We start from the raw sequence: 25,641 nt of genomic DNA, 5'->3' as shown, positions 1-25,641 counted from the left end.
AAACAGGAAAATCAACAATTTCAGAAGAACAAAATAGAATCCAGGGTCCCTACAATGTATGACATGCAACACCCAGTTTAACCAAAGATTACTAGATATATGAAGAAACAGGAGTGTGTGATCAAACTCAGTTTTTTAAAAAAATGTCAGTAGGAAATGGAGTAGAATTGAGAATTCAGGGCTAAATCCACACTAATGGGATCAACTGCTTTTTGACATAGTTGTCAAAGTAACTCAATGGAGAAAGGATGGTCTTTTAAAAATGTAGCTGAATATCTGTAAGGAAAAAATACGAATCTTAACCCTTACCTTATACATTATACAGAAATTAATTGTAAGTGGATCATAGTCCTAAACAAAAAAAGTAAATTACACCAAAATTTCTAAAAGAAAAAGAGAAAATCTTTGTGAATTTGACTTAAGCAAATATTTCTTAGAACACATAATGTGAAAACTGTAAAAGAAAAAGTTGATAAATTGGACATCATCAAAATTAAATATTCTTTTCATCAAAAGATAATGTGAATTAAATGAAGAGGCAAGCCACAAATTGGGAGAAAATATTTGTAAAACATAAATCTACAGAGGCCTTGTATCTGGAATATTAGAAGTGCTCTTAAAACTCAATATTAAGAAGGCAAAAACTAAAATGGAGAAAAGATTCAAGTAGACACTGCACAGAAGAAGATATGCAAAGTTTTTAATAAATACATGAAAAGATGCTCAGCATCATTAGTCATTAGGGAACTTCAAATTAAATCCACAAAGAGATACCATTATACTCTCACTATAATGACTATCATTAAAAAGATTCCCAACACTGAGTATTGGCCACTGTGGAGCAACTGGAATCCTCATACATTATGGATGGAAAAAATGATTCAGATACTTTGGAAAAATTTGGAAGTTTCTTAAAAAGTTAAACATAAAATTAAACAGCTCTACCCATCTCCACCTACTAAAACGGAATGAAAACATGCCCATGTGAATATCTTGTCTGTGAATATTCATACAGCTTTATTTATAATAGCAGACAAATTGGGAAAAATCTAATGACCTAACATGCAAATGGACAAACTCAGTGTCATCAATTATTCAGAAATTTTAAGGAACAAACTACGAATACATAAAACAATGTGGACAGACATGGATGAACATGGTGCTAAGTGAAAGAAGCCAGACATATAAGACTGTATACTATATGATATGGTTTGGCTGTGTCCCCACCCAAATTGCATTGTAGTTCCCGTAATCCCCACATGTCATGGGAGGGACCCTGGGAGAGGTAATTGACTCATGGGGGCAGTTACCCACATGCTGTTCTTGTGATAGTGAGAGAGTTCTCACGATATCTGGTGGTTTTATAAGGGGTTTTTTTTCCCTTTGCTCAGCACTCACTACGTCTCCTGCTGCCCAAGGTCCCTGCTTCCCCTTCACCTTCCACTATGATTGTAAGTTTCCTGAAGCCTCCCGAGCCATGCAGAACTGTGAGTCAATTAAACCTGTTTTCTTTATAAATTACCTAGTCTTGGGTATTTCTTCATAGCAGCATAAAAACAAACTAAATACCCTATGTGATTCCATTCATGTGAAATTCTAAAAAAGGCATAATTATAATGACAGAAAACATGTGGGGTTGGAGGTTGACTATAACTTGAAATAACATTTTATGCTTTTAAAAATATGATTGTGGTAGTGAAACTCACCAAAATATATACTTAAAATAGGTGAATTTGTTGTATGGGAACTTTACCTCAAGAAAGTATAAAAAACAATTGAATATTGCAAATAGGTAAAAGGCTGGAATGAATACAGAACTGAAATTTAAACACAAAACATAAAGACAATCCTGAAAATTGAATGAAAAAGAATTTGACGAAATCTTTTTAAAATTGAGGTGAAAGTTATATAACATACAATTAACTATTTTAAAGAGTATAATTTAGTGGGACTTAGTGTATTTACAGTGTTATACAACTGCCAGCACTTTCTAGTTTCAAAGCTTTTTCATTACCCCATAAAACACCCTCATACTTATTAAGTAATCACTCTCAGCTTTCTCCTCCTCCATCCCGTGATAACCTTTAATGTGCTTTCTGTCTCTGTGAATTTGCCTATTCTGGGTATAGAATATAAAAGGAGTGTGAGCCCAAAATGTCTGAGACTGGCCTCAGCCAATTTAGAAAGTTTGTTTTGCCAAGGTGAAGGACACACCTGTGACACAGCCTCAGGAGGTCCTGACTACAAGTGCCCTATGTGGTAGGGGTACGGCTTGCTTTTGTACATTTTAGGGAGACATGAGATATCAATCATACATGTAAAACATACATTGGCTCGATATGGGAGGGCAGAACAACTTGAAGGGTGGAGGCACTTCCAGGTCATAGGTAGCTTTTTTTTTTTTCTTTTTTTGAGATGGAGTCTTGCTCTGTTGCTCAGGCTGGAGTACATTGGTGCATCTCCACTAACTGCAAACTCCACCTCCTAGATTCACACCATTCTCCTGTCTCAGCCTCCCACGTAGCAGGGACTACAGGCGCCCGCCACCACGCCTGGCTAATTTTTTGTATTTTTTTAATAGAGACGGTTTTTTTTTTTGTATTTTTTGTGTTTTTTTGTATTTTTTTGTATTTTTACTAAAAATTTTTTGTATTTTTAGTAGAGACGGGGTTTCACTATGTTGGCCAGGCTGGTCTTGAACTCCAGACCTCAGGTGATCCACCTGCCATGGCCTCTCAAAGTGCTGGGATTATAGGCATGAGCCACCGTGCCTGACCAAAAGTTTTTAATTTTTGTGAAGTCCAATTTAGCTATGTTGTTCTTTTTCTATCATGCTCTTACTGTCAAATCTAAAAATGCATGGCCAAATCCAAGGTCATGAAGATTTATGACTGTTTTCTTCTAAGAGTTTTGTGGTTTTAGCTCTTATATTTAGGTCATTGATTCATTTTGAGTTAATCTTTGGGTGTGCAGTGAAGTAGGGATCCAACTTCATTCTTTTGCATGTGCTTATCCAGTTTTCTCTGCATCGTTTTTTGAAGAGGGTATTCTTTCCGTCCAAACACCTTATTTTAAAGTAACCATCTGATGCATCTTTTTGTAAATGAATTTTATAAAGCAAGGATCATGTAAATAACCATCCTCAAGAAACTCTGGCATGCCAATTAGTTACATAAACTTGAGCTCAAATTTCACCTTGTTAGTAAGGTCTACTTTAACCATCCTATTTAAAATGTAGTCATATACTTTCTACTCCTTTCTTTATCTCCCTTTTACTTTGTAACTCCCTTCACTTCAAGTTCTAAAATACTATATAGTTTGGTTATTTTACTTAATGCCTATTTCTGCCAACTAGAGCATGAGCCCCATGAGGACAAATATTTTTTTCTGTCTTATTCACTGCCATACTAATATCACTAAGAACTTGCCCCACTCAGTATTTATTACCTAAATTTTATTTATTATCTAAATTTGCCACTCAGTATCTATTATCTAAATGAATAAAACTACAAAAAGTTAGCCATTCTGTTCAATTAGATTTTAGCCTAGAGAATCTTTTCTTGTAAGACACATATCTAAAGGCTTGAAAAGCACCGTGCTCAACAGCTGCATGAAATATTTAGGGGTGAATATGAGGTTTGTTTTATTATTATCTGACCTTAGCTCATGGATTGGCACGCCTGCTCTATTGTAACTGATCTGCCAGAGCACATATAGTGGAGCCTGAATGGGTATGTCAGAAAGGGTTTTTCTTGACTTTTTCCCAGCTAATTAAGGGGACTGGCGATTCCCCACTGGCTGTCATCTCCATCAAGTGTGTTAAACATAAGCTCTCATGATGGCAGTAGACCCTGCACACAGGCAAGTCTTGGCCCTCCCCAGAGTGTCTTTGATAACATGATGAATGAATGGAAACGTCCTCTGTGAAGGGCTGTTAATCCTTTTATTTTAGGGAGTTTGTTTCAAAATCACTTTAATGAATCCTAAAAAATTAGCAGAACATTCCAGCTGTGGGGATAGTTAAGATTGAGCTCTTCTGTCATGGCTTTCATCTTGAAAATTCTTTGCAACCGTTTAACTAGAGCCTCTGGCAATTCTTGGCCACTTACACTCTCCACATTTTCTTCTTTCAGAGGTTGGAGACAGAGCTTTGCTCACGTTTTTGTGGCCTGGTTTCGCTTTTCTAGATCTGCTTACACACCAGAAGGGAGATAGGAATCAGGCCTTAGAGTCAGGTTCTCCTACTAGTTAGTAACCTCTCGAAGTGGGAATAATCCTGTTTTGGGTCTGTGTGATGATGAACTACTAAGGACATGATGGTAAGGGCTTTGACTCTGAGGCAGTAAACAGGAGGATTAAACTTTTATGAACATAAAGGTCATGCTTTATGGACATTGTTCTGTGTTAAAAAGAAAAAATAGATGAAATGTTTATAATAATGTCAGCAGAATAAGCACAGGTCGGTCCACCTGGAATATTTCCAAATGAGTTGTGTACTGAATCAGCAAGTATCAAGCTGAAATTATTTTATAATCCCTGATTATATCCATAAATTTTGAGATAGCGAAGCTATATATTACCAAGAAAAATACTGAATAAACAAGCATATGCAGTGAGTCCAGAGATTCGTGGAAAAATCTTTCTTTTATTTTCACCTTTGATTGATTGTCAATCATAGAAAACAACCTTGGCATATGTTCTTTGTAGCTTCACTACTTTTTCCTCTGCCCTTGTCTTAATATTGATTGAGTGCCTTTTGGTTGCTGTGATTAGCACAGTGAACAAAATGAAAGTCCCACCTGCATGGAGCTTACACTTAAACACTTAAAATATGTCTTGATATGTCAAATATTAGGTGATGTGAAGAGGTCAGGGCTGGCCTCACAGATAAGGTGACATTGGAGTAGAGACATGAAGGAAGTGAAAGAGTGAGCCATGTGGCTGTTTGGGGAAGAGCATTCCAAGAGCAGGGAAAGCCAGTGCCAAGGCCCAGAGGCAGGAAAGTACTGGACCCATCACAGACAGTAAGGAGGCTGAGATGGCTGGAGCCAAGTGGGCAGGGTACAGCCATATGAGTTGATATCAATGCGATTAGGGAGTGAGTGTGTGCGATACTGTGTGTGATACCATGCGTGCACAGAATATCAAACCTCTATCTTTTTAAGCCTTCGCCTACTTTCCTTTCCCTTGCCATACTTCTTCCACTTGGCCTCTGGCCCTGTTTTGTTTAGTTTTCTTCTTGGTGGGCCCAGGAGGAAATAAGACTAGAGAAAGGAATTCAGGTCCTTGCTGGGCGCAGTGGCTCACGCCTCTAATCTCAGCACTTTGGGAGGCCAAGGCGGGTGGGTCACCTGAGGTCAGGAGTTTGAAGCCAGCCTGGCCAACATGGTGAAACCCTGTCTTTACTAAACATATAAAAAGTAGCTGGGCGTGATGGTGGGTGTATGTAATCCCAGCTACTCAGGAGGCTGAGGCAGGAGAATCACTTGAACCTGGGAGGTAGAAGTTGCAGTGAGCTGAGATTGTGCCACTGCGCTCCAGCCAGGGCAACAGAGACTCCATCTCAAAAAACAAAAACAAAAAAAAGACAGAGAATCCAGGTCCTTTAGCTGCTTCTGTGTGTGTCTATGGAGCGTAGGAGGGAGGAACTGAGGGAAAAGGACAGCCTTAGAGTCACTAGAGATTTGTAAGACATGCATATCTTGCTTTTATTTTATTTATTTATTTATTTTTGAGCTGGAGTCTTGCTCTGTCGCCCAGGCTAGAGTGCAGTGGCACAATCTTGGCTCACTGCAACCTCCGTCTCCCGGGTTCAAGCGATTCTCCTGCCTTAGCCTCCCGAGTAGATGGAATTACAGGTGACCCCCAATGTGCCTGGCTAATTTTTGTATTTTCAGTAGAGACAGGGTTTCGCCAAGTTGGCCAGGCTTGTCTCAAACTCCTGACCTCGTGATCCACCCGCCTCAGCCTCTCAAAGTCTTGGGATTATAGGCATGAGCCACAGCTCCCGGCCTCTTTTAGTAATATTAACCAGCTTTTGTTGCATCATTTTGGGCAATATATATGCTTATAATCTTTGTTTCTTCTCCAATTTACCAAAAACCTTCTTCTTGCTTCCTATTTCATCATCAACCAGGACACCAGGTAGGTAGAGGTGGGAGCATACTCTTTCCTAATACATTTGTATTTTACTTATTTGCATTTTATTAACATTTCAGTAATTAACTTTATAAAACTACAAATTAAGGCATGTAAGACAAATTAAGTCATGTAAAACAGAAGGTGTGTCATCTGCCAAAACCAACCCCCACAGCCTGCTCTTCATAGGCCTCCGTTGAATATCTGTTCCTCTACATTTTTGTGACTATGGGAAACAAAAACAAATTCTTTCTTTTTTAGAAGTAAGTTAAGCTAGACACCATTAAACATTGCAGACTATTCCGGGCCACTTCCATCTCTAGTTGAACTATTTCTATGGGTAAGCAACTCAAAGAGTAGATGTTTTACTTTTGGCAAGATCTTGTCCAGAATTGAGTGGGAGAGGCAGAATACAGAATCTAAATGTTCCTTTCTCTAGAAATAACCACACAATGAATTTAGAGATTGTTTCTAGTTTGTCCTATTTTCAGGCATACGAAATTTAAGACCTCATGGAGTAGTTTATTATTTATCATAGAAGAGCTCAGTTGGCATCTTTGAAATTTAAGAGTAGAATTTATCTCGTTCTGTGCCTCTCCTTCATCTCCTCCTTCTACTCACACACCATTCATTCTCTAGAAAGGCATTTGAATTTATATTACATAATATAGAGAACAATCTAGAAATTTCTTACTGGATCGAATTGTTTTTAACAATGAATTTTAAAGTGAACTAATTTGCTCTGACCCTTTGTGATGAGAGTAATCACTGTGGGAATGCATGTACAGTTAGAGATAAAGGATATTTAAGCCACGAAGGCTGAATATTCCATTCTTTTTTTATGAATAGTGAGTGTGTATGCCCCAGGAGAACCATGGCTGAAAATGCACTTGAGTTTTTCTTTATGGCTCTTACAGACTTTATGTTAGACTGTTGACGTGCAATAAAAAGTGACATATATCAGGAAAGTAGCCAGTCTAATTTGGATTATTTAGAGCAGTTAATACCATTAGTCAGTCCTATTCTTTATAGTTCCCAATTTCCCATGTTCCTAATGTGGTTTCCCTGCATTATAGAGGAAACACCATTAAATTATATTTAAGAGTAATTTATTTGGTATTGGTTCTTTATTACATTCTCACAGAGTGTCTTGAGATTTTAAGGTATTTTTATACCTTTTATAATCTTGTAGCATACTTGTAAAAGGAAAACATGAGAGAAAAAGAGGTGGGCTACTGATACCTGACTTTCTTCTTCTTCTTCTTCTTATTATTATTATACTTTAAGTTTTAGGGTACATGTGCACAATGTGCAGGTTTGTTACATATGTATCCATGTGCCATGTTGGTGTGCTGCACCCATTAACTTGTCATTTAGCATTAGGTATATCTCCTAATGCTGTCCCTCCCCCCTCCCCCCACCCCACAACAGTCCCTGGAGTGTGATGTTCCCCTTCCTGTGTCCATGTTTTCTCATTGTTCAATTCCCACCTAATAATAGCCTCAATCATGAGATGTCTTTTGAGAATGAACGTTGGGCAGTGGAAATCCTGTCTCTCCCCTCCCCTCAGCTCATAGGTATGGGTTTCAGGGGTTTGGTTTTTATTTGTTTTTTAAATTTTTAGTAGGGTGATAGTTTTGCAACCAACACAAATCACAGGCTGCAGCACTGAGCCCCAGAAAACAAGCCAAATTTTCATGTCCACGTGGGGAAAAATCTGCAACCTGACTGTTAGAGGTGACGACTAGCAACAACTTGGTGGAAATGGAGGGTGGGGGTGGGGTAGGGCTAATGCAGCTCCTCACTCAGGGAGGGCCTTCTCATCTCAGGGATCTCCCTTCATGCCTGTTCTCATCCTTGCTTTGGATTTACCTCCATGCTGGTCCATGTCACAGCTCCCATCAACCTACTCACAACACCACACAGAGCTGATAAACAGAGACTGTCATCCTGTGAGCTCTTTTTAAATGAAATTCCCACACATCTCAACAAGAAGGTAAGATCAAAACGAAAGCCACTATTGGAAAGTGATTATTTGCATATTGGCATCCTCACCTCATTCCAAAAAGGACTTGGAGCAACTTATGAGAATAAACACAATACGATAGAATAGACCAAGAAATGGCAAACTTTTTTTAAAAAAAAGAACAAGATAGTAAATATTTAGAGCTTTGCTGCCCATGCAGTCTTTCACAGCTATTGTTTCATCATTGTCACATACATTTTTCAATCCCTGGGGTACAACATTGTACTACCATAGATCCACATGGTTGAACTGAACACACTTGCTGATCTCTGGAAATTATTTTGCATTTAGCCCAGCCAAATAATAGGTTATGGTATTATGGCACAAGGATCACTAAATTCCAGAATAGCAGTTATAAACCTGGTAAAATAAGCAGCATGTTTTAATATACTGAATGGTAAAATAAAATTGAACTTGGGGAATAAAGATTGCATTTAATAGTGAATGGCTCTATGTCAACACGGATTTTTCTTTTTTCCTCTGGCCTACATTCCTCTTTTCAGTTCCCATTCTCTGCAGACAGCACATTCTCTATTCTTTTTGTAACCTCAATTCATGAAAATCCTCTTCATGCTGTTATAGATCCAATCTTTCTAGCCCATTTACAACCCATCCAGCTTGTTCTGCCTGGAGACCACTGCAGTATTGGATAGATGGACCCTGATGATGCCTTGCCATGGTCCTTCTGACCCCGACCACCAGTGCCATGAGAGTAGCCGTCGTATGAGAAGCTGTTCCGTCTGAGACTTGACCAGCCCAGTTGATGCAGCCTCTTCTCCCTGCTCTCAGCTGGCTTCTCCACCTGCCACCTTTTTCCTATGCTGATAATGTTCTGCTATGTGGGTCGCAGTTTTCCAGCTCAGTAGTTTTAGTCAACTTTGGCGCACAGGCCATGCTCCAAAGCTGAGATTTTCCTTCATATCATCTTTCTGATGAGAGTTTGAAAATGAGTTCACCACTTCATTTGACGCAGTGTTAGAAAATAGAGAAGTTGGATCTGTACCTCATTTTAAAATGGAGCATATTTAAAGATCCATTGTACTGACCTTCCCACATACTTTGATGTCATTACTTTACCATATGTGATACATACTGTATCAGACTTATGATTGTCATTCGATTTCATTTGGTAGTCTCATATTAAATTCAATAATTAATTTAGTTCACTTTAAATTTACCACCAATCTCAAGTGGGAGCCAGTCCCGTCTGTGTTCGGGGTAGCCCCTGCATGCATGTTGAGTTGTCTTGCCCAGATTCCAGATTGAGAGTCCTGAGGGTGGGAGGAGGGAAGGCTGTGGAGGGGAGTGATTAGCAGTGACCTGAGTCTGAGGCCAGACTCTGCCAGTGCATAGCTGTGTGAGCCCCTCTCTGATCCTCCCTGCACCAACTGTGGTTGGACCAGGGCAAGCCACGTGAAACACTCAGTATGGAGGCTGGCACATGAGGAGCTTTGTGTTGTTGCAGCATCATGAAATTCTCACAGCTTAAACCCAGGAGTACAATGAGGGATCCTGTCTCCATTTTGTAGAAATATCTGCCTTCATAAAAAGAAATCCAGTTGACTGCCTTTTCTTGAGTTGATATATTTCAAAGTCCAGGCATGCTTCCATGACCAGAATCTATGTTTGATACTACTATTGCTTATAAGAGTTAATGCTCTCCTCCCTACCTCCCTTCATCCTTTACCTTGAGTGACAGTGAGCTTCTTTAACTTCTTGACATAAGAGGTAATAGTAGTAGCACACTTTTAAGTGCAGATTTTAAGTGCAGAAGCATAGTTTTGGAAGTTAGTATGTTCAAATGTAACAGAAGGGCAGAATATAACATAAAATCACCCTGTTAAAACTGAATGTGTATCAAGGGTAAGGAAGAATGGGAAATTTAGTGACTTATTTACAAATGGCTATTGCAGCTGTCACCTAAAGCTCCAGACTTTAGAAACTAGATTATGGATGTCTTTAGTGGTATTTGAAAATTTCATGAAAATAGTCAGGATTTAAGAAAAAAATCATTTTTGTTGTTGCTGTTCATAAAACATCATGCTACCATCGCGGATTTCTCCATTCCCCTCAGTGTCAGGGGTTGGAACAAAGTGGACACTAGAAATGCAGCCCTTTCCTTTGTTCAGCAGCTACCTGAAATTCAGTGGCCCTTGAGCAGTCTTACCAAGACCTGCCTTTTTGTCAATTATTAATATGTCACCTGTAAAATCATTCTCCTTGTTCTGGAGCTGAAACTTTTACAGATCCTCTTTCCTCGTGTCATGTGTAATATACCATTCAGTTGTACCTGGAGTGCTCTGCTTGGCTTTTGATCTAGGCCTGGCAAAAGTTTTACACATCACTAAATCATTTGTCTTTTTCTTTGCCTTCACAGGACAGTTACATTTTTACAAGTCACACTATTTAGTAGGAAAATGACTTACCTACCCCTCTTTTATTTACCCCTCAGTTGGAAGACTCGCTGAGTTCATTAGTCTTAGATAGTTGTATAATGGAAAAAGAAGTTATCAGACATCACTAACAGCTTTAGTTTTTTTTCCCCTGATTTGTGTGCTTTGTGATTCTCAGTGAGAATTCATAGTCTATATCATTATTTGCTTTTACTCAAAGCAAGTGCCACCTTTTGAGAAGGAATCTTAATTTTTACATTTGTTATTTCTCATAATGATTCATATTTTCATAAAAACAGTTCATTAACACTTAGCAGACAATGCTTCTGATTGTTGTTAAACTGTTACAAAGGTCAGAAGATATTTGTGTAACATCTAGAACCATTCTGTCCCTTCCATTTCCATCTAGAACGTGAAATTTCTATTTAAAGGAGCACAGCTTTTTCCATCTTGTTCTGAGAAAACTCTGAAATATGTAATTAGGAGTCCCAGAGATAAAAGCAGCTAAAACAAGTCCCTCTAGACAAAAAGCCTACCGGAAACACAGAGGAGACTGTAGCGATTGATTGTCAGATTCTTTAGGTGATTAGCTGTAAGTGCAATGCCCAAGGGGCCTATAAAGGGAGTGAAAGGGCGATAAATACAACCCTGGGAAGAATCATCCCTCCATCAAAAAAAAAAAAACCTAAAATTCCTTGTTTTTACATGTACATTGCCTAAGGAGGAAGCATAGAGTATTAGAAAGAAAACAAGTTTGTAATATGAGCTTTAATGTTTATATGTCTACATTATTACAGAACAAAAACATTGGTATTAAAAAATTTATTTTTCACCTGTAATATAATAAAAATAAGTGAAATAATATATGTAGGACCTAGGATTGTTCAAGAAGGCAAGTGTCATCTATATACATGCATCTCCACACTATAGTCTCAAATTCAACATTCTGAAGTTTAACTTCTGACTTTACCCATTCAGTGTGTTGCCTCAATGGCATTTTTCCTCTCAGTGCATTCTGCTAGTTGCCTCAGCCAAAATTTGGGGGATTTCCTTTTTTCTCTTTCTCTGTCTCAAATTTCGTATCTCATCCATCAAGAAAATTCTGTCAACCATATTTTCAAAATGCATCTAGACACTGACAGCTTCTCACCACCTTCACTGCTTTTACCCTGTCCAAGCCACCGTCATCTCTCATTTGAATTATTGCCATAGCCTTCTAACCGGTCTCCCTGCTTCTACCCTTGCGCCAAGGCCCAGTCTATTCCTCAACAGAGTGGCCAGGGTGATTACTTCAAAATGTAAGTCAGATCATGCCCTTCTTGTGTTTAAAATCTTCTGGTGGCTCCTTATTTCTCTGACAGCAATAGTCATCCCCTTTATAATGACCTGACAGGTTCTACATGTGCTGGTCCCATCCAACCCCCACTCCATTATCTCCCTTGCTACTTCCTGAACTCATTTTCTACTAGGAAATAAGTATTGTGGCTGACTCCTTCATCTCCTCCAAGTCTTGCTTGATTGCCACCTTCTCAGTGCAGCCTACCATTGTGTTTAGAATTGTCCTCCATTTCTTGCCCACCTTAATCTGTATATTACAGATACCCCTTACCAGGCTCGCTGACTCACTTTCTCATGGTCTCTTTCTCTCTTTTCCTCTCTGGAAAGGCAGGGTTTTCTTTCTGTCTCTCTCTCTCTCTCTCTCTCTCTCTGTCATCTGTTTTGCTTACTGATGTTTTCCCAAGAGCCTAGACTAGTACCTGGAAAATACAAAAGAGATGGGAGTGATTGATTGCTAAATTCTTTAAGTGTTTGCCTGTAAGTAAGTACAGTGCCCAAAGAGACTATCTTTTTAGATGGCAATGAAACATATCTGTTGAACGAGTGAATAATCAGTGACCAGGTTTTTCCAAGAGAACCATTGATGAGGATGGGAAAATTTTCAAGAGTGCTTTGACAAAGCACGTAACCTGGGGTGGAGGTGTCTGATGAACCTTCGTCATCTGCCTGCTCCTTGTACTTTGTATCTCTTGTAGGCAGATGCATGACTAATTGCATGACTAACTGGAGTGAGCCGTCACATACCCAGTGGTGTGATGGAAATGGAAACTGATCTTAAAAACTGACAAAGTTTTTTGAAACAAGCAGAAGAAATATGTAGGGAATATGTAGGTATAGGACAGTGCATTTGGAGAGGAAAAACATAGTGGTAAACAGTAAGATAAAACATCAGAGATTTAATTGACCACTCATTGTTTCAAACAGTATTAAGAGTATAGAGAATAAAGAAATAAGACGATCCAGGGTGCCTTGAAGAGCTTGGTTTTCTCCATTTCCATCGCATCCACCCCACCCATGAGAATATCATCTTTATAAACACTGATATGGTTTAACGATGCCAAGAAGCCTTCCTGTGCTCAGGATTTATCTCAGCTGGAGCCAAGACTGTGCAGATAGATGGCTTAACAAAGTTCTCTAACTGTATAGTGATTTTTAGTGTAGAAAATGGCCATCAGCTATTCATCTCTACAAAGGGCTGAGCAGCAGAAAATGTATTTTTTTTTTTTCGAGACCAAGTTTTGCTCTTGTTGCCCAGGCTGGAGTGCAATGGCGTGATCTCGGCTCACTGCAACCTCTGCCTCCCGGGTTCAAGAGATTCTCCTGCCGGGCGCGGTGGCTCACGCTTGTAATCCCAGCACTTTGGGAGGCCGAGGTGGGCGGATCACGAGGTCAGGAGATCGAGACCACGGTGAAACCCCGTCTCTACTAAAAAAATACAAAAAAAAAAATTAGCCGGGCGTGGTGGCGGGCGCCTGTAGTCCCAGCTACTCGGAGAGGCTGAGGCAGGAGAATGGCGTGAACCCGGGAGGCGGAGCTTGCAGTGAGCCGAGATCACGCCACTGCACTCCAGCCTGGGCGACAGAGCGAGACTCCGTCTCAAAAAAAAAGAGATTCTCCTGCCTCAGCCTCCCGAGTAGCTGGGATTACAGGCGCCCACCACCATGCCTGGCTAATTTTTGTGTTTTTAGTAGAGACGGGGTTTCACCATGTTGGTCAGGCCTTGAACTCTTGACCTCAGGTGATCCACCTGCCTCAGCCTCCCAAAGTGCTGGGATTACAGGTGTGAGCCACCGCACCTGGCCCCAGAAAATGTATTTCAACTGTAGCATGATGGCCATAGATGAGATCAGTGAAATTGTGTTTGCCAGACAGCGGGTTGATTTTTGGGGGGTAGGTTATAGAAACTCCTAAAGTGAGAACTTTTCTTAACTTCATTCTGCTAGAGCAGTTTGTACCAGCATTTCTCAAAATATGTCACAGCATCATACAGACCATTAAGTAAGGTTACTCTAAATAAAGATTCTACAGTTCTGTATTTCACAAGCACTAGGTTTCAAAAAGTTAAACATATTTCTTTACTGGGGGGCTTCACAAAGCCTTTATGTTGCTCTAAGCCTTGTGAGTTTCCAAAAGGGGTGTATCATGAATGGCATTCCTTAAACTTACTTGAATTTGGAACCCCTTTTTAGGGACTTCTTGTGGATAAGTGTTCTTGCAAAGTGCTTTGGGAAGTATCGACTTTGATATACAAAGGTGCCTGGGTCACTGGACCTTGAGAGTTCATTTCTGGGCAATGTTTAAACATTTCCTTGCTTGCCTTCTTTGTACCTCCAAAAACAACTGCCACCACAGCATCAACAAAAACATTTTCATATTATTACCTTTTTAGCAATACCACCTGAAAAAGGATTCCTTTGAAACCATTCCTTTTATAGTTTCCAGCAAGGCAACAGTAACCTAAGACCTTGAAACAAATTATATTTTTCATTCTATGGAGGCTGTAATCAGAAATGTGTATATAGATGTTTGATACAACAGTGTCTGTGACTGCTGGGAGTCCTGATGGATGAGGGACCCTGCAAGGCCGTTCATGAAATGTTACAGTTTGGGGAGGCAAGTTTCACCTAGAAGAGTTCATTCATTGGTAGATTATTAATAAGTGGCAGTTTCCAAAGCAAGACCCAAGTAGCACCATATATATCTCTCCACATGTATTTTTTCTTTTAACTGAAATAAGTTAAAAACTTGTATCTTCACCTGCTTAACATGATTTAAAAGAAGGCACTCGAGGGAGTTTTCTTGGCCTTCTCTAAGTAGAAAGTGAGATGTGGCTGCCTCAGGACGTTGTTACATGCACCTCAGCGGAAACCTTTCATGGAAGGTTCTTACAGGAGAGCTGGAGGACAGAGAAAGGACTTCCTGGAGCTTCCTGAGAAGCCAGCGTGTGACTGCTAAAAAATGGCTGCACTTTTAACAGAACTTCTTCTCAGACTTGCTCTCATTTTTGTATCCCATCTGGTTTTAATTGCCACAGGCCACCAGTATTTACAAAAGAACCTGGCAACTTTAAATGGCCGAATTGGCCCTGTTAGCTTATAATCCAGGACTCTGGCATTTGGTATGAAAAAGTGATTAATTGGAAAGAACATTTATGAATGGCAGCTTCCCTGGCATTGGCTTGAAAATTCTCTCCATTCCAGTCCACCACAGTTCCTTCTGATTTGGGTGACTTTGGCCAGTGAGCCCTATTTTTCTGCCTGTTATAGATGTTGGTCCTCACAATGACAATGTCTTCACTTGGGGAATAATTTATTGCCAAGGCTTGTTGAAGAAACAAGTTTGTTCTTTGTTTCTTTGTCTAAAACATTTTATTTTCTACTCCCTTGTGAGACTTTTCCAAGAAAAATATAACTCCCAACTAGCGAATATTGGATTAACTTCTTACTTTTATCTGTATGTCAAGCCTCATATAGATCATATAAACCTTCTTGTCTTTTATATACACTTGAGATATTTGGACTGTTGTGCTTTGGTGAAAATCAGTCTTTTTATGCATGCATCTCCCATGCTCTGAAATGGTGAAGATAGGTGTGTGCCTGTCTGAACTCAGAAAATTACAAGCATTTGATACCATTTCCAAACATAGGGACCTTTGTTTCCATCCTTTGCTAAATTTCATTAGTCCATTAAATTCACCCTTTTAAGCCATGGCAGGTAGGCTGTTTGAAAACACAGTTCAAGGTGAAGGAAGAGCATTATTCCATCATGTCAATTATTCGTGTAAAGAGCCTTTTAACCATCTTTGTGGAAACAAAATGATCCATCAGGATTTTATGACCATATGTTTCAGAAGTAGGGATGTGGGTCTTGTCCAATGAGATGTGACATGTTTTGATTATAGAAGATATTTTGATTTTGGATGAGTACATTGACAGATAACAGGAATCAAATCTACCACGAATAGTAATTCCTCTAGAAGTTCAATCATACAAGCAAATCTCATCTTTTTTTCCTCTTTCTTTTACCTCTTAAGAGAAGACTTACTACACTTCTTGTTATATTCATGTGTAGTATCCTTGAAGTAAGCCAAACATATCTCTGTAGTTTGATAAAGTAGGATGGATGATTATCTTTTGGAAGTGCTGCTCTAAAACATTTAGATCTTCATTAGGAGAGTGAAACTGTGTGGACTTTTTTATGGCTCTTTCTCCTTATTAATTTTAGATTATAGAACAAAGGGACGGTCTTCTATATGACAATTCCAAGTGGATAGATGAATCATGTATTTTGGTGACTGTGACTTGCTTTGTGAAAAAGTAAAACATTTTTTCACTTTCTTAACAGAAAAGAAGTGATCATCCTGCTTTGGAAGACTTTGCCTGAGGGATGTCTTCTTAACAGAAACATTTGAGCTATAGTCATAGGTAGAGGACCACTTCTCCCAGGCATGGATATTTCCTATTTTCCTAGGAACAAAATGGTTTATGAAAATGTATCTGATTTATCATTTTCCTTTCTTTCTTCCATTTCATCAAAGCTAGATTCATTCGTGGCTTTATTGCATGTTTAAATCCATCTTGGGTCTTCATTGAATCCTCAGAGAGGGGATAAAATGATTAAGCGCTCCTACCTCTCTTCCGCACTGGGTCCCCTTATTAAGTTAGAGTTCTTGACCTAGGATTCTGTGGCATTACTTGTGCCACAGTCATCTCTATTTTGCCAATCAAAGCTGGATGTGGTAAGCATGATGCTTCAAAGCCCTGACACCTATGCAGCTGGCTGTCTCTCTCCACCGCCTACTCAGACAGGTTCCCAGCACATGGCTGAGCTTTTGCCCAGATGTTCTCTGTTGGTTCTCACAGGCACCCATCTAGTGCCCCTCAGGCCACGGCCTCCCACTGAAGTCACGGATGTCAGGTGGGGGTCCTAGGTGTACCTCACTCAAGCCCCCCTTTCTCTTGAGTCACTCCATTAGCTTAGATCTCAATGCACATGGACACATATCTCTTAGAGCAGCATCACTCTTCTGTTTCCAAATCCATCTGCCTGAGTAAATACTATGACAGATATGTTACAAGATTAAGTGATGATCACAGTGTTACATTCCTGGAAAATTCATCATAAGCAGTGGAATATTATAGAAAGAAGCTTAGAACAATAACAAGTTAGGAATGTGTGTAGATTTAAAATTTAGAAGGCCTTTGACCCACTTACCTGGATACTTAACTTATTCATTGAACCCCTGTGGTCACTAGAATGTGGATGCTCCTTCACTTTCCTTACTAAGAAGGGCAGTTTCATTACAGTATTTGATTTCATATGTCAGAAGTGATTATTGTCCACCCCTCAAGCTCTCTCAGATATAATATCGACTTACAAGTCAGTAACTAAGATCAGTCAAATAAATTATGTTTTAACCCACTGTGATCAGAGGATATATATATGTCCATTCTTTCAGAGGGTGGGTGTCAAGATGAGTGGATGAGGCCAGGTGCAGTGGCTCATGCCTGTAATCCCAGCACTTTGGGAGGCTGAGGCAGGCAGATCACTTGAGGTCGGGAGTTCAAGACCAGCCTGGCCAACATGGTGGAAACTTGTCTGTACTAAAAAAATACAAAAATTAGTCGGGCATGATGGCACATGTCTGTAATCCCAACTCAGGAGGCTGAGATGGGAGAATTGCTTGAACCCAGGAGGTGGAGGTTGCAGTGAGCCGAGATTGTACCACTGCACTCCAGCCTGGGCGACAGAGCAAGAGCAAGACGCTGTCTCAAAAAAATTTTTTTTTTAAAGGAGATGAATGGATGAACCATTTCAAACCATTCACACATGCATTCAGAGGACTTGACAAGAAATACGTCTTCTGTGCCATAGATCCTGTTGCATCCCTGTAGAGTGTAGAATGCAATCTTGTGCTTGCATTTATCTGGCAAAGTAAACCAATAGCACCCTCTGTTAGAGGTCCTCAGCAGTGTCTCACTTGGCCACCTCCAGTTGCTGGGACATATCTGCCTTCAGTGTGTTTCTGCTATGAAATCAGATGGTAGAGAAGGCTGAAATCCCTCCCCACACTTGGCATTAACTTTGGATACCAAAGCCACGTGGACTGTGGGAAGAGGACAGGCTTTAGAGTGACTCAGACCTCAGTTTGAAGCCCTTGCTTCTTACTGATTGGATCAACTAAGAGAAGTCTGTCATGCTCTCTGGCCCTCAATTTCTTCACTTACAAAAATGGGGATAATTATACCTACTTTGTAATATTATCATGAGGTTTCAGTGGGCCCATTGAAGTCAAGTGTCTGGCATATGGTATGTGCTTGGAAGATACTTGTTTTTCCTCCATCCTCTACCACTTGCAACTTACTGGGTGGCTTTTATTGCGCCGCGCCCCCCGCCCCATCTGTGTGAAACACACATATAGTAATTTGTAAGTTAAACCGGACTTTCGAAGACGTCTTCGCTTACAGCTCTCCTTCATCTCTTTAGTCCTCATCACACTTTTTAAATTCAATACATAGCTTTCTAATGCCTTTTCCATGTTTGTTCAGAACCACAGAAATAAAGAAAGTTCATTTCTGACTTTTTCTATGTCATCATAAATTCCTGTAATAGTTGCATTCTAATCAGGGAAATATTTCTTCACCAACATTTTTCTAATTTACTTAATTACCTTATCTCCTCACTAGTGCTTGCTTAAAGTGAATAGAAATTTTTGCACTGGACTGATATTTTTCAATAAAGTGCCTTCTAAAAGGTTTTTGCTTTTATTTTTTAAACATTTAAATACACACTTATGCAGAATATAACTTACATTCCCAAGTAAAGTTAGGAATTAGTTTATTCTCAGTTAGAGTAAAGCAATCCGAGAGCTTCATGATTCCTCCTTACTTAACTCTGAAAGGTAATTGCTGTTGTGAGATAAGAAGTTTTAATCTCAGGAACTGGTGTTTGCAAGAAGGATCAGACTGTTGATTAAAAACAAATCAAAAGGCTCTGTGCAAAAAAAAAAAAAAAAAAAAAAAATGAAGTTCAGAACCAAAGACCAGAAATCTAAAATGTCAGTTTATAAATCCTCTGATTTTAATCGGCCTTCGGTGCTCTGTTCATTATGGCATCTGGCAGTGCCTCTTGGCAAAGAAAGTTTGGCATGGGAAAAAGCAATGTTTCAATTGGCTTGGGGAAGACATGAAGTATACAAGTCTACTTTTGTCTCTGAGGGGGTATAATTTCTTCATTCATTTCCCCTTTTAAAAATTTACTCCCTGTGCATTTATGAGTAAATTTTAGAGCTCAAGAAAGTGAGGAAATGGTATCACCAGCCTGAACCAACTAGAGAGTGTGGGTTGGCAGCTCTGCTGTTGAGATCCTGAACCTGAGCCATTTTCTGTCCCAACTCAGTGTATCACATTATTTTCAGACAAGAGGAAAAAAATGTAAATGGCACCTTTCCATGTCTACATTTGAGATGTGGGTTGTGCTCATGTCACAGGAGGACTGTCCCTAAACATCTCGCAGTGTGGCCTTGTGACCACTGGGGCCTGAATCAGGGTCCCTTTCACCAAGGTCCCTTTTACCAAGGTGTGTGGCAGCTGTAACAGCCCCTGAGAATCGGCTTTAACTTTTCTTACTCTTTTTACCCATAAGACTGCCGCAGGATTCCCTTTGTCCCCACATTACTGTCATGGAGCTAAGATTCTAGATCTTGTTTGAGTCCTAAGAAGTGGTCTGTTGCATTTAATCATTGTCATAGCGGTGAATGCTCAAAACTTCCTCCTCTCCAGCTACTGAGAAATTGGTTTCAACCCCATTTGCCAGATAACAGAGCTCTCTCAGATTGATGTTGGTCTTTACTATTTCAATATAACATTTTACATTTTTTATAGCCTCAGTGGCCTTAAACAGGGTGCCTCACTCAAGGGCTGAAACATAATGGAAAGACTGTGATGTACAGGACCAAGCCAGGGGTGTGCTGGGGCTGGCTCCTAGCAGCTCACACCAGCCCGAGCTCTGATTCTTTCTTGGAGTCCACATTTCTGCCCCACGTTCTCACTCTGCTGGTCAATCCATCAGAGTCCTGGCAGGAAATACATGGTGCGGCCAGTGAGGTGATTGAAGAGAGTTTATGAAAGGACCATTTGCGGTGATGTGGGTAGTAGTAGAGGATCCACGTGTGATGGTGACACCTACTAGATGGCTTGAAGGGGCAGAGGGGGGAACAGCCACCCAGCACCTGCTGAGAGCTGTCGCCATGGAGAGAAATCCAACAGGAGCTGTGCTTGTAGATAGGCGAGCCTGGCTACTGCCAGAGTTGGAGGTGGGAGAGGCCGTTAACATTTAAATGCAAGCAGACACAGCAGTGAAGTCCAGGTAGGCAACAGGGCAGCTTAGGGCTCAGTGTAGCTTCCCAGAGAGAGTGAGATAAAGTGTCTTCCCAGAGACATTTGTGCAGAGCTCAGGCAGAATCCAGTTGCCCAAAACAGTCAGGCACTTTCTGTTCCTCTAGCTTTGCATGGCCCATGCTGGTCTTGAAAGCGTTCTTCTTGGCTTCTGAGTTAGAATGTTGAAGATGAAGTCAGTTCCCCATCCATCAGATGCAGTCTGTATTATCTTCAACTTTGATAGCCTCACTAAACATAAGGGCTTTTGTGGATTCAAAGTTCACAATATTTTAAATAAACCTGAGACCTGGATTTGCTCAAGTGAAGGCTGACAGTTACATTTCCTGTAGATAGCAGTAGGGGTGTTGTGCCAGGAATCTAGATAAATTTAAACATTCATTGGTGACTACCATCAAGGAATCCGTAGTCTTAACAGAGGAAGTAGACCCAAAAACCTATAAAAAGGAGAGCCTAATAAGTATTCAGCCATACTAGCTGTCAGCCTGGCAAATGCCTTAACCCCAGGGCTGAAGAGGGGAGCTTTACTGTCATCAGCTTCCCCATGGATTGATAAATTGGAGGCAGACAGCTAGATCCTAGGGCTGCCAAATAAATCCTTAGGATTGAAATATAGCTGTGCAATACTTAGAATCATGTGAACACACTTGTACCCTAAATGCAATGTACCATTTCTCTGAAACTTGTTTAGAGGCGAGAAAAAAAATAGTAATGATGACAATAATTACTATAATAAGCCTATTTTCCACCTCTCTGGAAGGGAACGGCCTGCAGTGTGTATCATCTGTGTTGAATTGGGCAGGAAGGAACCCTGTTTCTATTAACACCCACACACTGCTGGCCAGAGTGCATACACGTGTATCAAAGTGTGTGTGTGTGCACACGCACGCACACATGTGTCTTTATCTGTGAAATGCACTTTGAAAGATGAACTGAAAGTATGAAAGAGGAGGGGATACACCGGAAGCTACTAGGCTAGACGGGTTCAGGAGCTGGATTTCCTCCGAGGCAATTTATGGCTCTGAGAAAAGCCCCGCTCTTCCCTTAGCTGCTTGGCCTGATGTGCGTTTGTACCGATGGTGACTGAACGACCCTCTCAGCACCCTCGTCTGTCTGGGTGTTAAGACAGGATTTTCACCTCCTCGCAGCTCAGAGGGATGCTTCTTTCTCTTCTTCCCAGCCAGAAAAGAAAAATCAAAACTAACACCTATAATAGCGAATCTATCGCACATTTTTCCTACAGATATAACAGGTATATAGGTATGAATTCCTTTTCTTTTGTCTAGTTGATCACCAAATTAAAGCTCAGAGAAGTAAATTATTTTGTCTGAAGTTGCAGTTAATCAAATGTCATGTATTATAATGGCTGTATTATTAGCAGTCTTAATACTCATATCTCTTCTCTTCCTAGTATCTTTGGGAATAAGTGAATTTCCATTCGTGCTTTGTCCAAAAATGAATGCCCATGTGCACTTTGGAAAATACCATGAATTTCCTCTTTTTTCTCCTCATATTTTGTTAGGGTATTATCTGAATCTACTAGGCTAAAAGAAGCTATAAATTATTTAGCCAATTTTGTCACATCAGTGATCCAAGTGATACAGAATCGGGTTGCCTCCCAGTCTGTCTCATTCTAGAAAATTTAGCCATGTCCATGATGCACTTTTTTCCCCAACTTTACAACTCTCTGCTTGGCAGATGGAGGTGTCATTCAATAAGTATGTTGTTCTTGAATATTTTTCATCTCTCTTGACCGAACGGAGATGAGGAAAGACAAAGAGTATTGTCATCCATTTAATTTGAAAATAGAAATTTTTTCATGAGTATTAATTTTCTCAAAATGAAATAAAATAATGAAACTTTATTGAGTTTGGGCACTGCACCACTGTCTTCCATTTCCTATTTTAAAAACAGCCTGATCATTGTTCTGTTTATACTTGCACTCTTAATTCTTAATTCTTAGGATGGATTACTAGGGTATATTACATTCTCTTTAGAAACTTCTTTGGGAAGACGTGTGAATAATTTTGTAAAAAGTATTTTAGCTTTCGAAACATCAAAAGAAGTAATCAACTATCTCTCTAAAAGTGCACCTATAAAAAGGGAATAGCAACATACTACCCAATAATAAGCTCAGAGTAAATGAGGAACATTTGACAAGACACTCTGTCTTTGGGATCCGTTTTCAATTATAAGAAGAAATACTTGCTCTTGATATACAGGATTCTTGTGAAGAGTTTTTTAAATTATGTACTTTAAGGTAATGCTTATATAGTAGTGTTGGTGGGAATGCAAATTAGTTTAGCCACTGCAGAAATAAGTTTGGAGATTTTTCATTGAATTAAAAATAGAACTACCATTCAACCCAGCAATCCCACTACTGGGTGTATGCCCAAAGGAAAATCATTCTACCAAAAAGATGCCTGCACTTAAGTGTTTATCACAGCACTTTTCACACTAGCAGAGACATGGAATCAACCTAGATGCTCATCAACAGTGGATTGGATAAGGAAATTGTAGTACATATACACCGTGAAATACTAAGCAGCCATAAAAAAGAACAAAATCATGTCTTTTGCTGCAACATGGAGGCCGTTAAAGGCCATTATCCTGAGCGAATTAACACAGAAACAGAAAACCAAATACCACATATTCTCACTTATAAGTGGGAGCTAAACCTTGGGTACACACAGACATAAAAATGGGAACAATAGACATTGGAGACTCCGAAAGGAGGGAGGGGAAAGGGAGGCAAGGGCTGAAAAACTTCCTATTGGGTACGATTTTCACTCTCTGGGTGACAGAAACAATAGAAGCCCAAGTCTCAGCATCACACAATATACCCTTGTAGTAAACCTGCACATGTACCCCAAATTGAAAATAAAAATTTAAATTTAAACAAATAAATAAACTATACATTTTAAATTCTCAAATCGAAATGTACTTTCTAAACCCCAAGTATAGTCTAAATTAAAAAGATAGCCTGCAGCTTTTAAATAAAACGAATTTGTTCTTTTTTTTTTTTTTACCCTTTTTGGTCAGTTTTGGTAGATCATGAGTTGAAGGCTTGTTACATAATCTATTTTTTTCTTCCTTTAAATTCTGGTTCCTTTAGGTCAAAATGAGATCATTACTTATAGACCCATTAATTATTTAAGGGCAACTGTCCAAATCATATGGAATCACTCTCAGAAGTTATATTACCCTATATGTTTTAGTCCGCGAAACAAAGATTTTAATAACATCAAGGTGACAAGTATCCCAAGATGTTTAAAATCGTTATACTTTGTATAGTTAAGGTATTGGTAGCTTTTATTAGGGAGTTTTATTTATATTTATGAAATTCTTTTACTTATTCTTTTCCAATTATTAAAAGTAATAGACTTTAAAATGTTTAAAGGAAACATTAAAAGTTGAAATATGGACAGTCTATTTGGTTTTTTTCTTAAACTTAAAAAATACATATTCTCCAGTACATTAAGGTCTGTTTTAAATGTGACTATCTTCAAATATGTCTATACCATAAATACACATGGAAATACAAATGAGTTTTTACAATGTCATTGTAACATATTATCAGTAATAAACAGAAGTTTTTTTCTGTTAATTATAAGTGACAGAAAGATCTTTGCAAATAAAGATATATAATAACAGAGGAGGTTCTTTGTCAATTTAATGAATTATTATAACGATTTTTTATTCAAAAAAATCAATGGAGTGAATCCTCGCTTGCCAGCCTAATTTGAGAGGTGTGAAGGTACGCTTCAATTCAAACGATTCTCTCTCCATTGGCGTCCCAAATTTTATCATTAGTAGTTGATTTTCTTAATATTTAAACTTTGCTTCTCCTGGTGAATTTTTTAAAGAAAATACATTATATTTTGGGAAGACATAATTCTCTGCAGTGCCTTACTGCATTTGATTTTAGCCAGTTGCTTTGCTCTTTGAGAATGGGGTGTCTGGAAAGACAGGGATTCTGAATGGAGCCAGAATCAAGAAGCAGGATTGCTGTAAAGCCAGCCCTAAACAACAAGTAGCAGTCACTGACTGTATTGGGCCAGTATCCATGTTTCTGGGTGGCAAATGTGTGTCGGGGTACATGTGTGTGTTTTGATATGCCAGCCATTTTAGCCTGTCAGGTTTCTCTGTTAAATTCAGCACGCCAGTCAAAAGGTTTATACTGGTCTAATTTATTCATTTCTTCATTGAGAACCTGAAAATGAAGGAGATGGTTAAATGCTGCCTGAAGTGGAATTCAACAGAAGTTAATGTATCCTTCACTATTGTGTGTTTCAGAGACTGGAGCACAAGGAGGTTTTAGTCGGCTTGTTGTTCCTGGTGTTCCCGTTCATTCCAGCCAGCAACCTCTTCTTCAGGGTGGGTTTTGTGGTGGCGGAGAGAGTCCTTTACATGCCTAGGTAACTATTGCACGTGACTTCCTCCTACAAGACCTGCCCTCTGTCACCAGCATTGATAGTTCCAGAGAGACAGTCATTTGTGTGTAGACCATTAGATCCTCATGGGACGAGGGATATTATTACTTCAGCTTTAAAAACAGCCACACAGAAGGTTGGATGAGAGCAAATGTCCACACATGTACTCTTGTTTACAGTGGTTTACCTTCAGTTGTAAACTTTATAGTTTAAATGTGAAATATGGACTTGAGTATATTCAGGATTTTAGTAGCAATCATTTATCACTACATCTATGTCTAAATGTTTGTTATTAAACAGAATTATAATACTTTTCTAGAAATGTTTTTTGACTTGCATAAAAGTATTATGTTCAGTAGCATGATTGTAATTAACTTCTTTCTTTCGTTCTTTTTTCTTCAATTTAAAAATGGAAGCAATCTCAAGAAAATTTGTCCTTGGGAAAAGAACAATGATTTAAAAACTAGAAAAGACATTCAAATGTGTGTGATTAAATAATGCCACTTAGCTCTGAATGTTTGAACTGTGCTGAAGCTTGTCTGTTCTCTTGTCTTATTCCAATGTCATTGTTCCAAGGCCACTTTTCCTTTCAGAGGCTTGAAAATGTCACTGAATCAGGAGACCAAGTCTTGGTTCTGCCATTTATTGGTTGACTGACCTTGAACAAGACACAAAGCTTTTTTTGCCCCCAGATTTTCTCATTTTTACAATAGAGATTTTAGTAAACTCGCTAAAATTAACATTTTGGATTATGATACTGCCTTTTAGGAAAGTTCATTCTTCTTCTATAAGTAGGAACTTTCCTAAAAGGCAGTATCATAAACCAAAATGTTATGAGGAAATGGGTATTTTTTATTTATGATATTGTACTAGAAATTTTAAAACATATATAATTAGAAATGAATTTCATAATCTTT

At 39.2% G+C, this 25,641-nt stretch overlaps 1 protein-coding gene across 6 annotated transcripts in view; it reads left to right on the top strand.

Annotated features, from left to right (window-relative positions):
• Positions 1-25,641, top strand: part of TMTC1 (transmembrane O-mannosyltransferase targeting cadherins 1) — a 282,362-nt gene that overhangs the window by 154,344 nt on the left and 102,377 nt on the right. For 3 of the 6 annotated variants that reach the window (XM_055280245.2, XM_055280244.2, XM_055280241.2), the window contains 2 exons: positions 1,392-1,487; positions 24,588-24,709. In XM_055280245.2, coding sequence (XP_055136220.1) covers positions 1,392-1,487; positions 24,588-24,709 — 218 coding nt within the window. The remainder of the gene's footprint in view (positions 1-1,391; positions 1,488-24,587; positions 24,710-25,641) is intronic. The other 3 variants (XM_055280247.2, XM_055280243.2, XM_063640336.1) reach the window with 1 other exon arrangement.

Source organism: Symphalangus syndactylus, chromosome 5 (assembly GCF_028878055.3).
Source record: "Symphalangus syndactylus isolate Jambi chromosome 5, NHGRI_mSymSyn1-v2.1_pri, whole genome shotgun sequence".
Classification (NCBI taxonomy): Eukaryota; Metazoa; Chordata; class Mammalia; order Primates; family Hylobatidae; genus Symphalangus; species Symphalangus syndactylus.
The sequence above is the reverse complement of the archived record's forward strand: the minus strand, read 5'-3'. Positions and strand labels throughout refer to the sequence as shown.